Source organism: Cavia porcellus, unplaced genomic scaffold (assembly GCF_034190915.1).
Source record: "Cavia porcellus strain 051 isolate PalLab524CR breed Dunkin Hartley unplaced genomic scaffold, mCavPor4.1 scaffold_1, whole genome shotgun sequence".
Classification (NCBI taxonomy): domain Eukaryota; kingdom Metazoa; phylum Chordata; class Mammalia; order Rodentia; family Caviidae; genus Cavia; species Cavia porcellus.
The window spans coordinates 132,942,094-132,959,535 of record NW_026947484.1 but is presented as its reverse complement, the minus strand read 5'-3'; the positions used below and the strand labels follow the sequence as shown (position 1 = coordinate 132,959,535).

The window sequence follows — 17,442 nt, the reverse complement described above, 5'->3', positions numbered from 1 at the left end:
CTGAACTACATGATGAGACCCTGCCTCAAAAAGAAAACAAAACAAATATGGATTTTTTTACCATACCAGTTATACTTATCCACACTAATGAAGATAAGACAATCTAAACTCTTTTACTATGTATGAATAAAATTCATTAATACTTTTTGACAGATTTACCCTACTAATTATGATTGGCTTACTAGAAATGTGCCATAAGAGGAAACATCAGATCTATTATAAAATTAAGCCTAATATTAACTCAAACACTCAAACACTGTCAGTAGCCTAAGGTGTCTTAATTTGCACTTTGAAATATATACATTTTCCCAATTTAGTTAAAAAAAAAAAAAGGCACTTTAAGGGGTTGAGGATTTAGCTCAGTGGCACAAGCACCTGCCTGGCAAGTGCAAGTCAAGGGTTAGATCCTCAGTACCAAAAAAAAAAAAAAAAAAAAGGCATTCTAACCCAATGCCAAAAACAACAACCCAACCACACTGGTGAATTGGTAAATGTGTACCACATGGATACAATAAACTTAAGTTTATCTTTACCCAACTATTTTCTTTCATGGTACTGAAGACTGAACATGGAGGTGCTCTAGTTCTTTTTTTTTTTTTTGTCTTTTTCGTTTTTATCGGTACCAGGGATTGAACTCATGACTGCCTGCTTGCAAGGCAGGCGCTTATGCCGCTGAGCTAAATCCCCAGCCCCAAGGTGCACTAGTTCTAAGCTAACTTTTAATATTAATTTTGAGACAGTCTTGCTAAATTGCTCAGGCTGACCCTGAACTTGATTGCCTCAGCTTCCCAACTAGTGGGATTTTATGTATAGACCACCATACCCAGTTTTACCTAATTTGTGAAATTTTGTTGTAATAGTATTTGTGTTTCAAATAAGTGGCTCATCAATTGGGGTAAGAAGCATTTTACCCCATGATTTTCACTGTAATTTATCCAAATTGTTAACTACCTTAGAATAAACAATTTTATGGCTTTCTTTCCAGCATAAACTCATATTTTCCCTAACCCTTCAACACTTATGCCAATCAATTCCCAAATGACAGAAAACTTAATACTAATGTGTTGTTCAATGGTTTTTAAGGGTAGAGCATCTTCTTCAGCATTTCAAATGGTGTATCATATGTAGGTATGTTATGTCAAGTTATTCTGCAAAATGTGTTTCTGGATCATTACCAGTCCCTTCTTCCATCCCAATCTCTTTTTCTTTTTTTCTCGAGATAGGGACTCAATATGTAGTTGGGCTGGCCCTTGAACTTGCAGCAGTCCTCCTGCATCAGCCTCCCATGTTGGGATTACAGGCCTACATCACTACATCTCTCAGTCTATTTTTATTATAGTAAAATGAACCCAGATCGATTTGCAGAACACTATACACTTTGTAATAATCACTGTAGGAAGCAGACATTATTGTTGTATAGGGAGCATCTGGTGAAAATACTTTAATTTCTACAGACCATAAAACGCTGTATTTACTGGAAACTTGTCAAACTGTTTTTAAAAGCTGTACTGTTGTGAGAAAAATAGTTATCCTAGCTAACTCAGAACATGCTCTTGCATTTAGGCCATTTTTAAAGAAATAAGTATGTACACAAATTGCACGCTGACGGATTCAACTATAATAGGGCATCAAAGCAAGCTTCTTTTTTGGATTTATATCTGAACATGTTAACATGATAATTATGCGCTATCTAAAACCTGCAGTTAAAAAAATTTACTGGCCACTCTAAATTTAACAAGAAGCCGAAAACTTTTAAAAATTATCATTAAGACAAGTAAGGCGCCAAGGGATGGAGTCACCTGGAGGCTTATGTTCCTATACTCAAGGGAGCACCTGCAGAAAAGCGGTGTTCAAATTCTGAAGCAAATGCTCTGAGGCTTACACGTTTATAATGGCAAACTGGTTTAGCCGACAGAACGTGAGAAAAGTGGATGTGCGGTAAGTAAAATGAACAAAATTCAGGGACCTTTCCCTGTCGAGCCGTCGTGACAGCAAGATCACTTCCTGAGGAAGGAGGAGCAAAAGGGAAGTTAAGAAGCCACCTAGACCAGGAAGTGGCTGGCCCTAAAATCGCCCAAATCAAACCTAAAACCGGGTTGGGGGGAAGGCCAGAGCCCAAACAGCCTAAGGGCTGTAAAATAACTGCTGCTTGGTAAGTCGCGACATCACCGTCGCCCCGCTTACAATTACACAAGAGTCTACGGCCAAGATTCAACATGGGAAAAGTCGCTTCTCTCACAGGAGGGGGTGCCTTAGATCCAAAAGGAAAAGGACAGACTTGAGGAACGGAGAACTAGGGCCACCGAGAAGCAGAGGAAAGCCCCTTAAAAGGGAAGTGTCCCGACTGCAGAGAATGTTTGCCAGCTCGAACCAAGAACCTCCTTTTTCTCAGGGACAAGGTCAGGCTTCCCGCCGCAGCTGGGTAACACCCTTGTTCCCCGTCGCAGGAGGAGGTGAGAGAGGGGCAGATCCCCTTACCTTCTCCTCATCCGACACCCGATCCTCAAAGTCCGCCATCTTGGGCTGCTCTGGCCCAGCCCGGCAGCGGCGCGAGGCAGGCCGGGAAGGAAACCGAGAGATAGAATCACTGTAGGAAAGACCGGACCGGAAACGCCGACAGCCAGGGCGTCGCGTCAGTAAAGCGCGCAGGAGTGACGGTTTCTAGATCTCGCACCCCAGGAAGTTGGGTTTTCCTAAAGGGAATTGAGGTTTATTATGTTTCCTTGAGTTACAGTCATTTACCAATTCATCTATTGCATGTTTGCAGCGTGTTTGGACTGATCGCGGATCTACTGCTACTCCTAAATTTTCCTGGTATCAGTAATCTCTATGGCAGCAGAGTTCAAAGTACTAAATGCTGCTCAGCCCCGGGAACGATCGGTAGCTTTCCCAATTTTGGGATTAGGGTGAAAGGTGACCTCAACTCGTGTAGAAGCAAAACCACTTAAGCGTCACTTCTTAGTCCAAATCCTCTAGAATACATACCGCTATCGACCCCTAGCCCACCCCAAAAGGACAGTTTTGTGGCAGTCTTGGGACTTTTCTGCCACTTTCTACATCTTTGCGGCGGGATTCCCCAGGATCCAGCCTTCACAAAGCCAACTTCAGACCCATCACTATCCCAGGATTCCCGACTCCCGGTTTCCTGCCCCTCTCCCCTCCCCGCTGCCGGCACCCGCGGGAGTGGCAAGATGGCGGACAGGGACTACTTGGGTGAAGTCGCGACTGCAGCAGCATTTTCTTCTACACCTGCTCGCGGCCTGAGCCCTCCGCTGGGCTGGAAGGAGCGCCTGCGGGCCGGGATGGCAGGGGCTGGGGCCTCATTGTGGTTCGTGGCGGGGCTGGGGCTGCTTTACGCTCTGAGGGTCCCGCTGAGGCTATGTGAGCATTTGGCAGCGGGTGAGAGGCCCAGACTTCCCGGGACTGACGGGGGGCGGGAGGGGGGGGGCGGGGGGCGGGGGTGGCGAGCGCCGGAGGCAGAGAGTGTTAGGGACTGCGGAGGGCTTTGCAGGAGTCGCTGTTGTGGGAATCAGTGTGTTGTTTTTCTTAGGCCACAGCCCCGCAGCTGATTGTCAAAACTGAAAGGCAGCTAAGGGCTCCTCCCTAAGACCTGTTAAGATCTGCCCTCTCTGAGCTGTGCGGGTTTACTGCAGGAAAAGCCGCCTGGTGAACTTCAGGCTTCCGGTGGTAGGACAGACGGAAAAGAGCATTCTCAGACTTTGATATGCAATCTAAAGGCACTTTGACCATTCCTAGGGTCGTTTGAAAATCGTTCCTGTGTAAGAGAAACTCTCACCTGAGGCAACAAAGACATGGACCTCTGTAATAGAGATCTCAGAAAATGCCATGATCTTAGCGTACCATTCCTTTGTTTTAAAATAGTTCTGTTAAGAAAACGTAGTTTTATAATATGATGATTTTATCTTATTCTAGGCTTCATCTTGAGTAATAAGTTGGATCATTGTAGGATAGGCAAGGAAAAGAGAAACAGCAGTGGCTTTGTGCACATCATGTAGTCTAGGCTAAAGGATTCAAAGAGGTGTCGGAAGTGTAAATTCTCGTGGGTTCTACAAATAACTATGCTTTAATTGTAGGCGGGAAGAAGTAGATGAGACCTAAGGCCTCTTACGCTGTTACGTTTCTTTCCTTCATCCACTGAGTAACAGCCTCAGGACAAGATGGATATATTTCTATGGAGTGATTTTTTTTTGGTCTTTTTTGTTTTTATCGGTACCAGGATCGAACTCACGACTGCCTGCTTGCAAGGCAGGCGCTTATGCCGCTGAGCTAAATCCTCAGCCCCTGGAGTGATATTTTTGAGCTGAGCAGTGGTTAATTTTTCTGTAACAAGAGAAGGCAAATATCACTCTTTCTATTCCATGAGATGACATAGAAAACTGACAGTATTCTGGAATGGTTTAGGCTTTTTAGAAGGCAGGTGCAATGTAAATTCAGATTTAACTAGCGTACTAAAAACAAGCAAAAGAACTAATTTGGTGTCTGTAATAGGTGAATCAAGTGCCTAATGGTAGTTTTTATGCTCAGCGAAATATTGAGTTTTAAAAAATTTTCCTACATGTTAACTAGACATACTTCTTAGGTCAGAGTAGTTGATTACTGAATATTTTCATTACTTTTAAAATTCAAAGTACTAATGAAACAATTATTTGAAGTGAAGAATCTGATCCAGGATTTTAGATGCAGACAGTTGTTTGTAACTTTTCTTTTATAACTATTTTGCCTTCATAACTGATCTACCAAAAATTTATACTGTTGACTTTCCCACTTGAAACATTGGTTTGTACTTTGCCAAAGTAAATGGAGTGTTTTTAAAACTCCTTTGTGAAAGTGTGTTTGTTTAACTTCTTAGAGTTTTGCAAAAATTCTAATCTAAATTATGATTTACTAATGTTTTAGGTTTTATGTTCAAAGGCAAAAGCTAAATGACCTAAATTTTCTTTTTTTTTTTTTCTTGCTTTTTTTGGTGCACAAATGGAACCTAGGACCTTGCACATACCGAGCCTTATTTTATTTATACATTTATTATTATTTTGTGGTGTCGAGGATTGAAACAAAGTCTTCATGCAAACACTTAAGCAAGCACTCTTACCATTGAGCTACTTCTGTAGCCAGGCTATCCTGAGCCTCATTTTAATTTGCTTCTTACTCAACTAACCAACAGTGTGAAATACTACTTTTACATGTGTGAATTCATTTTTAAGATATGATACAATGGAAATTTATAGTGGTTTTTAAATTACAACTTTTTAGAATGAATATTCATAAGATGACTCAATTTACACTTTTTCAACTTTACAGTGGTACAAAAGCCGTTTATGCATTCAGTAGAAATTTTGAATTTCGATCTTCTCCTTGGTTGGCAGTATACCCTGTCCAATCCTGGGCAGTCAAGTACCCAATCTGGAGGATAAACAATACAGTATACTACACTGCTAAGCTATGATATTTGGAAAGGTCAAGGTATCATGTGCATTTTCAGTTTACACTATTTTCAATTTGCAAAGGGTTTATCAGACTATACCCTCACTGTAAGTTGAGAAGCATCTGTACTATTTATGTCCCCCCACTCAAAGACACCTACTTATTTATAACTAATTTGTATTTTTTTAAAACTTTAATTTTTTTTTTCTTTTAACAGTGACAGGATTTTTAAATTCACTGACACCCAAATTTTATGTGGCACTTACAGGGACATCTTCTTTGATATCAGGACTGATATTTGTAAGTAGTTTCCATTTTCTGAATTGATGTTTTGATATTTGTCTAAAGGTTCTATATATTATTACAATAATTTAAGTACTTATGTATCAGCATTTTTAGAATGTGTTACGCATTTGAAAAAAAATTACCTAGCCAAATAAGTTTGAGGAACAGTACATCTGTCTCTGTACTTTTAGAGATTGGCAGTATTTGTTGCATATTAAAGTCTTGTATACTGTAGTCAGAAAAGGGTTAGAAATTTAATGCCAGAAGGTCCTTGATTAGTAACAAACAAGTGAGTGGAAAGGGAAGGCTGTAAAAATGAATTCATCATTTAGTTTGAGACCTGGATAATCCAGAAAGTGCATATCCCTTGTAAAAAGAGGGTAGAGCTAATTAATTGTTGCCACATAAACCTATGACTAGTATTACCAGGTGTCCTAGTTTTTCAGATCTTTTCAAGGGAACCTAGGCATACAGATTTTCTATAAAATCAATATTTTAATTTTAGCAACATTGCACAGACTAATATTTATATGTCTGCAAATCAGCCTGCAGTTTTTCCAAGTCCCAGTTTCTCTTTTAAATAGGAAAAATAATAGTACCATTTTGAAGAACTGTGAGAACTAAATGAGATGTTTGGTGTAAAGCTTGTAACAGGGTGGCTAGCTCAGTGAGTACTTAGTGAACTTTAGCCATTATTGTTCTAAGAAATCCCACAACATGGAAACCTATTTAATTCAGCGTTGCCTTGAACAAGATAACATTTTAAAATACTAAAGTGAGATTTATAATCCCTTATTATCATCCCTAAGGTCTAGAATTTCCTACTGTACATTTTGGAAAAATGTTACTACAGATAGAAATCTTTAATATTCCATGTTTGATCAGTGGATTTTTCTGTTCTTTTTTCTCATCTGTAGGTGGTGCTCTCCATCTTTAGTAAAAATAACAGTATTTGTGTTTGACTTTGTTTTTAAACAGGTACTAACGCTGAGCATTTGTTCAAGTGAAATGTAAAAGAAAGGGATTTTTCTCTTAAAACACTTGATAAATTCAGCATAAAAATTATATGTTAAATGAGCTTTATAATTTATTGCTTTATAAAGCCCATTTGTAGTTAAACATATCTCAGCATATTTAGTCAGTAGCATACATTTAAAGCAGGGTGTGATGACGCCTATCTAAATCCCAGCACTATAAGAGGTTGAGGCAGGAGGATAACAAGTTTGAGCCCTGTCAATTTAGTAAGACCCTGTCTCAGAATTTAAAAAAAAGACGGGGCATGGTATGCATGTCTGTAATCCCAGCACTTTGGAGGCTGAAGTTGGAGGGTTATTGCAAGTTCAGTGTGACTACAAAATGAGTTCAAGGGGGCTGGGGATTTAGCTCAGCGGCATAAGCGCCTGCCTTGCAAGCAGGCAGTCGTGAGTTCAATCCCCAGTACCGATAAAGAAAAAGACCAAAAAAAAAAAAAAGAGTTCAAGATCAGCCTTCCCCGGTACCGATAAAAAAGAAAAAGACCAAAAAAAAAAATGAGTTCAAGGTCAGCCTGAACTGCATAGCGAAATGTGGTTCAGTGCAAAGACCTTGAGTTCAGTCCCCAATATGAGAGAGAGACAGAGACAGAGAAACAGAAACAGACAGAGCTGGTGGGGAGAGAGTGAAAGATTTGTAAACAGCCAAAATAAAGAGAAAGCATTATGTTGGAACCAGAAGGTATGATTTTGAATTGTTGACTGACACTTAACTAACTGATTACTTCAGGCAACTCACATAAACTTTAAACACTAACTTAAGCATTCATAAAAAGTGGAATAATGTGCATCTATATATCAACAGGTGTTTAAAACAGCTGGTTTAAAATTTTGTTTCTTTTTAGAAGAGGGTTTAAATATACAAAAATTAGGAAATTCAAGTGACATTTTGAAAGCTATAGTATTATTACCTTTGCTATATTGATGAGTTTTTATTAGCAAAAATTGTAATTTATAATTGTTTTACTACCTGAACATATCGTACATGTACACTTAAACACATACATATACATATACTCTGACATATATTTGAGAAGTATGGTTAGACACTCTGAAGTTAGATGAACCTGAATAAGACACTCAACTCTGCACCTAACCATTGGTATGAACTAGAGCTGGTTATTTAAATTTGTAATATCTTTCTCCTCTCCAAAATTAGACGTTGTGAGGATTAGATGACATAATGCATGTACAAACCTTGATATAATATTTGGCTTATAGAAATATTTTGTTTGAGGATCAAAGCCAGACTTCATATGTGTTAGGCGAACATTCTACCACAGAGTTATTTCTCTAACCCTTTTCAAAATTTTATTTTGAAGTAGAGTCTCATTAAGTTGCTCATGCTGGCCTTAAACTCGCAATCCTGTCTCAGCCTCCTAATAGTTTGGATTTTAGGCATACATCATCACACCCAACTCATAGTCAGATTTTGATAAATATTAGCTATTTATTATTTTTGTGTTTATGCATGGTGCTGAGATTCGGACCCAGGAGTTGCACATGTTAGGCAACATTCCAACATTTTACTGTATCTCCAGTTTAGTAATTACTATCATCGTTTATTTGTAACATTGTACAAAACAATGTAAAAAGTTGATTTAAGAGATCCAAAGGTTTTCATTAATAAAAACCACCTGCATTTCATATAGTGAAGGGCAGTTTATTATTGTTGCCCTCTGATTTCAAGTCCTTGATAGTATTTCTCTCTCTTTTCTTGAAAAGATACTAAGAATTGAATTTAGGGCCTCTTACACTAGGCAGGTACTCTATTAGTGAATCTTATTTTTTTAATCCAATTTAAATCTTTTCTGTCATATGAAAAATGTATGCTTGTGTAATTTCTTTTGGTTGTTTTTAAAGAAATTTCATCTCTTCATCTGGGAAAGTGGTTGATAGCCTACCATGTATGAGGTCCTGGGTTGAATTCTCTATAATTCTCACACACACACACATATGCACACAAATATAAAGAAGATTCATCACATTTCTCAGTAAAACATACAGGAGAAGCCAAACCATTACCATATTTGTAATTAATTGCTTGTTAACTCAGGAAGAATGAGCAGAAGGGGAAGCCTTTTTTAAGATTTGAGCATCAAATGTTAGTGACATAATAGAAAAAAAAAACTGCTTTGAATTTCAGACATTATAAATATTGTATTTAATCATCAGGTTTTATTGTACAAAATGACTACATGCTTTTGGCACCTGTTTGGCAGATTTATTCTGTAATTTACTGAATATTTCTAGAGGTTTGAAAATTCTGTGTGTTTGTATATTACTGTTTGTTGTCCTAGTAAAATAATTTTTAAAATATTAAAGTTTCTTAAGTATGAGTATGTGTTTATCTTCTAACTAAAAGATACATTCATGCACTACATTTGTCAGAGTAATAGTATGTTAATGGACTTTTTAAAGAAATAGCCCATAAATTTCCTTATGTATCCATTTACCAAATAGAGTAACTATAGAGAGATTTTTCTGTCAGACATTATTCTAGAAGTTGGGAATACTGTGGCAGGCAGATAAATAGATTCTGCCCATATAGAATTTAGTCTAAAAGGTGATTATAGACATTGATTCATTCATTTTACAAGTTGTATTGAGTATCACTGTACTAAGGCACTGGGCATATAGCACTGACTACAATTAACAAATTTCTGTCCTCATGGAGCTTCTTTTGTATTGGGGATGAAAAATAAAAGATAATAAAGCAAATGTGTTTTCACTAGTAGTAAGGGGTAACAAGTAAAGCAAAAAAGGGCATATGAAGCATCAGGGAAGCTTCCTATGCTGCATGTGTTACTTCTTCACGGAGAAGTTGGTTGGGGCTTGAAAAACTGAGCAACAATTGTAAGTTAAAAGATTACTATAAAGGGAAACAAGATCCAATGGAAGAACATAACACAGCTGTTCTGTTCTATGATTTAGGAAAAGTTCATGGAAGAAGTGTCATTTAAGCTGAACTACAAAGGAACCTAACATGAACAGTTGAGAAGGTTTAAGTGTAGAAGTGTGAAAATTTCTACTAATTCTGCATAGAGAGCTACTTTTTCTTCTTTGTATTGATCAGCTTTTTGTCAGTAGAACCAAATACCTGACACACAAAGCTTAAAGGAAAAGGTTTATTTTTGCTCCTGTTTCTGATGTTTCAGTCTGTGATTGGCTGACCCTCAGGCAGAAAGGTCATGGCTAAGTGCCTGGTGAAGCCAAGCTGCTCAACTCATGTTGGCTGGAAAGCAGAGCATGGGAACAGTGACAATGGATGAATGCTAGGGGCCAGGGTAGACCCTAAGGTCATGACTACATGGCCCACTTAGGCACACCCAGAAATGTGCTTTATTATCCCTTTACCTAACTCCCAGGACATTAAGCTTGACAGTTGGGCTATGAGTTGTTAGAGGTAAAGTAACTTGTCCAGGGCACACAGTGAACTCACTTTGTAGCCCAGGCTGACCTCGAATTTGCAGTGATCCATCTGCTTCAGCCTCCTGAGTGCTGGGATTATAGGCATGTGCCACAATCCCTGGATATACTAATTTTTTTAAAAAAGAGATTTTAATTATGCTACAGATACAATAAAATGACTGTGTAGCATAACACTTAAATTATTTACAGATTAAACACTTCTTGTTTTTATATTAATTATAAATGTATAGGTTTGTTAAGTTTGTTAAAAATCTCTTAGAAATGTATTTCACTATTAACATGGCATATATTATTGGGGAATTGTAGGGGAAGATAGTACATTTAAAATTCTAAATTGAACAGGAAAACTTTGGTTAAATATATTTTTATTTGTGCCTATTAATTTTATAAAACATTATGTTTTGATTTGATATTTTCCTATGTGCATGTAACAGATTTTGATAATAGCCATCTTCCCTATTACCCTCCTTTTCTTGCCCTCCCTTTATTACCTTTCTCTTGTCTCATAATTGTCTGAATAGGGAATCTTGACAGAATGTTTTGAGTTCCTATATCTGCTGATAAATTCTGTTTTAAGTGAAAGGTGTTTTCTCTTTGTCACAGATATTTGAGTGGTGGTACTTCCATAAGCATGGTACATCATTTATTGAGCAAGTATCTATAAACCATTTGCGACCACTGATGGGAGGAACAGAAAGCAGCATCGCAGAGCCAGGTTCTCCCAGCAACAGAGAAAATGAAACCAGCAGACAGAATGTGTCAGGTGACTTTTCAGTGTGATTTCAGAGCTATATTTTTAACATTGAGTTTGACTGTGGGAGATAAACTCAAAACAACACAGTTCTGTGGTTTCACTATTTGTGTACCCCCTCATTGATACACTGAACCCTAATCATCAGTGTAATGGTATTAGGAGATGAAGTCATTGGGAGGTGATAAATCATAAGAATAGAAGCTCAAGAGTTGTGGATATAAATGGTGAACATGGCAATACTGTTAGTGTAGGTTGAGACATGTTAGTTCTCAGATGGAACTATTTAAAAATCAAGATATTCACTCCCATGTGTTTCCATGGCTTATGAAAAGGGAAAGTAAACGAAGCTTTCTATCCTAAATTAGAGGAGATTTTCATATCTGCACACCTCAGCCTCAACTCTATCTAGTCATGAAGATAACCCCTCATGAATGGAATTAATGTCTTTACAAAAGAGACTACAGAGAGCTAGTTGCCTCTTCCGCCCTGTGAGGACATAGCAAGAGGGTACTGTTTATAAAATGAGTCCTCACCTACAGTAGATCTGACAGCATCCTGATCATGGATTTCCTAGTCTCCAAAACTGTGAGAAATAAATTTCTGTTGTTTTTAAATTACTCAGTGTATGGTATTTTGAGATAGCAGTCCAAATAGACTGAAACATAGAACTTAATTCTTTTACATAAATGTAGGTAATCCATAGACTATTCCTCTGCATCCAGTAATAGAATACAAATATTATTAATGATGTATAATTTGGAAAGTAAAATTTTTGTAACCAGATAAAAATTATATTTTTGCATTGTACTTTTCATTTGGTATAGGTAAAATTATACAATAATGATACAAACTAATTCCGTAAAAGACCCATAATGTTTCATTTGTTCGATAAACTTCAACCAATAGAGTTATGTTAGTTTAGTGGAAAAGTACTACTTGAATTCAATCACTGGCTCTTTTTAGATATGATCAGGCAAACTCTCTGAGGAAGTACTATTTAAGTAGAGCCCTAAGGGCTGGGGATTTAGCTCAGTGGCATAAGCGCCTGCCTTGCAAGTAGGCAGTCATGAGTTTGATCCCCAGTACTGATAAAAAGGAAAAAGACAAAAAAAAAAAAGTGGAGCCTTAAAACATGATCAGGATTAGTGGAAAGGGATTGGAAACCATTGAAAAGTACAAGAAAGAATACTGATAACTTCTTTCTTATCCCTGTTCTTTTTCATAAAATAATTATAGAACTAAGAACAAGACAGATAAAAATGAATATAAAATATGTCTTAGGTATTTCACTGGGACAAAATACATCTACAACTTAAAGGCGAAGAAGTTTATTTTACATTGCATTTTTTAGAAATTTTAGATCTTTCATGGTCGACAGCATGATGGAAGGTGGGAGGGAAGCCGTTCATGTCGTAGCAGCCAGGAAGACGAGAATCAAGGGAGGAGCTGGAAAGGGGGACTTTCTGGGCTATGCCCTTTGTGACCTGTCTCTTTCAACCAAACCTCACCTCTTACCAGCAAGTCAGCTATGTCGCTATAGTCTAATCACCTTCCAAACACATGCAGCTTTAGGGCTAGTTTAGATCTAAACCATAACTACATAGATCTGTCCCTAAGAATGTCAGATTTTAATAATTGTAAGTATGTATATGAGTTTATCTCTACTTAAAGACTGAGTAAGCCATTTATGAAAGTGAATATAACCCTAAGAACTGTCTAGCATGGAAGAAGATACAGACTTACAAATAAATTAACAATAGAGCTGGATGTGGTGGTGCACACCTGTAATCCATGCACTTGGGAGAATAAGGCAAGAGGATTGCTGCAAGCAGCCTGGACTCTGTCTCAAAAAACTAAAACAAAAAAGTTCCACATTGATATTTCTGTTTGCTAGATTTTCTACACCTTTGACTGTACTAAGTACTCAACTCACCTATTTCTGTTGATTGATTGACTGATGTCAGGGGCTAGGCAAGCACTGTATCACAGCTGTATCTCCAGTCCGTTTTATTTTGAGACACAGTCTTAGTAAGTTGCCCAGGCTGGGCTTACACTTGTGATCTTCTTGCTTCAACCCCTCAGTAGCTGTGATAATAAGGCATTTACTGCAACTCTCAGGACATTGTTTCTGTTTATTTGTTTGCTTTCCTCACTTCCTCCCATCCCTCCCCCCCCCCCTTCCCTCTCTCCCTTCCTTCTTTCTGAAATAGAATCTTACTGTTTTATCCAGGATGGCCTTGAATTCACTATGTTGCCCAGCCTGGCCTCAAACTTGTGATCCTCCTCCTTGAGCATCTCAAGTGTTGAGATTACTGGCATGCACAAATGCACGTGGATACCAATTTATGTCTCTTTTACATCTTTTTTCTTCTTTAACAATTGTAGTAACTTGCCATCAAAAATTATCTTAGCTTCATCCTACCTTCTTTTATTTCAGCATTCATTGTGCCATAGTTAGATCCTTGACATTTCTTTCCTATACTAACTTATTTAGCTTTTCTTCCTCTAATACTTTCTCTTTATATCCTTTCCCTTTACTATTGTGTAAAAAAGAATGATTCTTACTGTTGTGGTAGTACATATTTATAATCCTAATTTCTCAGGAAACTGAGGCAGGAGAATCAGAAGTTCCACACCAGCCTGGGCAATTTAAGGTCTCAAAAATAAATGAAATGAAATGAATTTAAAAGAGACTTGTGATTTAACTCAACAGTAAAGTGCTTGATTGGCATGTAATAACTGCAGCCCTACATCTGGAAAAAAAAAGTTCTCAAACTTTTTGGATACAGGAATTCTTTTTTTTTTTTTTTTTGAGAATGGCATTTAATTTTATAGTACAGGCTGGAGTTCTTTATATAAATTATTGAAGACCTTGAATAACCTATATTTACATATGAATTATGTTCATCATTATTATACTGAAAATTAAAGCAGAAATCTCAAAATTTATTAACTTTTTTTTGGGGGGGGGTACTGGGGATTGAATTCACAACCTCATTCTTGCCAGGCAGGTGCTTATACCACTGAGCTAAATCCCTGGCCCATCAAAATTTATTAACTTTTGAAAGTAACAATAAAGCTATTACATATTCATATAAACTGAATTCTCTTCCCCAAGTGAATATGTTGCAGTTTCAACCTCCAGTATAACTTTATTTGGAGATGCAACTTTTAAGAGGTAATTAAGATTAAATGAGATTATATCTCTGCCTACATATGAGGAGGACTCAGTAAGAAGGTTATTTGCAAGCCAAGCAGAGAATCTTCACCTGAGTTTTAGACCTCTAACCTCTAGGTTTTATGGTAATACATTTCCTTTTGTTTAAGCCGTTTTGTTATGGAAACTTGAATTGACAGGTACAGATTTTGGTACCAAGAAGTGTGGTACATTATAATAAATACTTGACTATATGGAAATAGTTGTAACATTGAGTTATGGGTAGAGTCTGGGGGAGTTTTGAGATACATGCCTGAGATACGGAATTCATGATGGTTCTGGTGAGATCTTAGGTGGTAACAAAGACTATGTTGTAAGAAACTAGAGGGAAAATGATCCTTGTTATAGAAGAAAAAGAATTTGAATAAACTATATTCTGCATTTTGTGAATAGTGGAATTCAACACAATGAAGTTGGATATATAGCTGAGAATATTTCCAAGCAAAGTGTGGAAGTACCAGCTTGTTTCCTTTTGGCTACTTACTGTTAAGTATGAAAGAGGAAATATAGACTGAAGAAGGAATTGTTAAATAAAAAAGGAACCTAAGCCAGGTGAGGTAGCACACACGTATAATCCTAGCTCACTGGGAGGCTGAAGCAAGAGGATGGCAAGTTCAAGCCCAGTCTGGGCAACTTAGTGATTTAGCAGGACCCTGTATCAAAATTTAAAAAAGGGGGGCTGGGAACATAGTTCAGTATGAAGGCTATGAGTTCAGTGTCCATTACACAACACACACACACACACACACACACACACACACACACACATACACACACAGGAAGACAGAGGAGGCGGGGATGAACAGAGCAGCGCAGAAAAGAATATTGCATTCCTTAGGACTGGACCATAGAGGTATTCAGCTACAAATATGTACTACCTTCAAAAAAGACGAGTCTCTTCAAAGTGTGTTTAAACTATGTGGTCTGAAGTACTTTTTTTTTAAATGGCAGTCCAAGATAACTAATACATATATCATAAATTTTTTCCCTGAAATAAGAAAAGTTCAGTCAGGAGACTGGAAGTATTTATATTTATTTAAATCCTTTGACAGCATTCTCATGCCATTTCTGTCCTGTTTGTTATATTATGTTCATTGAAGTATATGAGCAAAATCTGGTTTCACACAGAGAGGTAATTAGAAGAGGAAGGAAGATTTTAATAACCTTTTCAGGAAATTATGGATATTCTTTCTATTATATCAAAACTTGCTAAGAAGTACTTCTGAAAATTTAGTTCAGTGTGGAACCTGAACTTCGCATTTGTTTTTAAAATTCATTCATGAGCCTTGAATAAATTTACATTTTGAATAAATGTCTTTTGAATAATTTTAGAATATCATACTTTGATTATTTGGGAAGTACTTTTTCATTTAGTTATACATATCTTAAATATTAATACATTTTATTGCAAAAGAAAAATCACCAAGCATTCTGTGCAGTTTCTTTTTTTGTTGTTTTTTTTTGTTTTATTGTAGTACTAGCTGTTGAAACCACGGCCTTTGCATTGAGCTGTATCTCCCTGAGTTGCTAGTTGCAGGCTAGGTTCAAACTTGTGATCCTCTCATCAGCCTCCCAAAGAATAGAATTACAGGCCTGTACCACTATGCCCAGCTGCTGTGCGGTTTTATACTTCCTCATGTTGGAATGTTCTTCATCTGCAGCCTTCTATTAATCTTTTATATTGATTCACTGTCAGTTCACATGTCAACTCTTCTCTACAGCCTTCTCTCATTTCCCCAGAGAAAAATTAATTATTCTTTTTCTTTGTCTTGGAACAGAACATTACTTTACAATAGCACTAATCACATAGATAAGTCCATTGTTTACATGACTCTTAGTATATTTAATTCAGTTTAACAAGTCAGTTCTAGATGGTGTGGTAGATTCTATGAAGATAAAAGTGAACATTTTTAAGAGTTCGTATTTGTGTTTATAATATTGTAAATTTGTAATATTTGTCATATTGTAAGTGCTAAAACTGAATTATGAACCTAATACTGTGGAGACAGAAATAAGGGACTAGATTTAATTATGTGCTTCTCGAAAGCAGAGATGATTCATGCTTCTTTTGTTTCTGTACTTAGCATACAGTATGTAGGCAATAAATGTTGGTTAGATGAAGATTTAACTTCATTTGAGTAAACTCTCGTTTTGCCTCTTGTTTTTCAGAATGCAAAGTGTGGCGAAACCCTTTAAACCTTTTCAGAGGAGCAGAATATAGGAGGTATTAACATTTTGCTTTTAAGTATGATATTGGTCTTATAGTAAAAGTACCATGAAACATTTGGGTTTTTTTGTTTTTGTTTTTTGGTACCAGGGATCAAACTTGTGACCTTGTGCTTACCAGGCAGGTGCTTATCCACTGAGCTAAATCCTTAGCTTGTTTTTATAAATGTGTAACACAGCCTCTTCAGTATAATAAGATGAAATGATTAGCTCAAGGTTTAGTTGGCCGCATCTTATCTGTGTTTACTTTTATAATTGTGAGACACATTCTTTCAAATCATAAGTTGTGATGAATAATAAGTATATAATAACCCCCCACTAGTTTATTATGTTAGAAAGGGTCTTAAAGTTTTAAATTTTGGTGGTACAGTGCATTAAACTCAGGCACTCTACCACTGAACTACATCCCCAGCCGGTTTTATTTTACTTTATTTTATTTTATTTTTTGTCTTTTTGAGACAGGGTCTCTCTGGTCCTCTCCAGGATGTCTTATTCTGGCGTCTGAGTCATTTCTCTCAGGGAGGGTCTGTATTTTGCTGCTTACTGATCTGACATTTTTAGCTCCGCCCCTAGGGACAGGGTTTTTCTATGTAGTCCAGGCTGGCCTTGAGCTCACTTTGTAGCCTAGGTTGGTCTCGAACTTGCAAGAATCCTCCTGTCTCATCCTCCCAAGTGCTGGGATTACAGGCTGAGCCACCACGCCCGGCTGGTTTTATTTTAAGACAAGGTCTTGGCCACACTGACCATAAATTTGGAGTCTTGCTTTAGAGTAACTGGGATTAGAGGTATGCACCACCATACCTGGATAGAAAAGCCTTTTGAAAAGAATTTGTAAGATTGTTTGTAAAGTTAAGGGTGCCAGCATGTACCTATGCATGTGTGCTCAGTTTCAAGATTGACATATTTGAGGACTCACTAAAAAAACATAAATCTGATTGTGAATGTAAACTTCATTTGTATAATAGAACAAGGCACAGTGTTTTTTATATTGATTTTATATTGACATTTCCCATCTACACAATTGTCCATTTCTCTTTCAGTTTAAACTATATATA

General features: G+C 37.2%; 2 protein-coding genes across 8 annotated transcripts in view; one reads left to right on the top strand and one right to left on the bottom strand.

The window, feature by feature from the left end:
• Positions 1–2,676, bottom strand: part of Capza1 (capping actin protein of muscle Z-line subunit alpha 1) — a 50,010-nt gene extending 47,334 nt beyond the window's left edge. The window contains exon 1 of the mRNA XM_003479005.5: positions 2,479–2,676. Within this exon, the coding sequence (XP_003479053.2) occupies positions 2,479–2,517 (39 nt within the window). The 5' untranslated portion in view covers positions 2,518–2,676. The remainder of the gene's footprint in view (positions 1–2,478) is intronic.
• Positions 2,677–2,801: 125 nt separating this feature from the next.
• St7l (suppression of tumorigenicity 7 like) overlaps positions 2,802–17,442 on the top strand; it is a 152,131-nt gene continuing 137,490 nt past the window's right edge. For 4 of the 7 annotated variants that reach the window (XR_010049582.1, XM_013142769.3, XM_063255670.1 and 1 more), the window contains exons 1-4: positions 2,802–3,399; positions 5,660–5,742; positions 10,794–10,953; positions 16,331–16,385. Coding sequence is in view for 6 of the 7 variants with exons in the window: in XM_013142769.3 (XP_012998223.1) it covers positions 3,192–3,399; positions 5,660–5,742; positions 10,794–10,953; positions 16,331–16,385 (506 nt within the window). In the remaining variant the exon portion in view is untranslated. The remainder of the gene's footprint in view (positions 3,400–5,659; positions 5,743–10,793; positions 10,954–16,330; positions 16,386–17,442) is intronic. The other 3 variants (XM_005007882.4, XM_003479233.5, XM_063255671.1) reach the window with 2 other exon arrangements.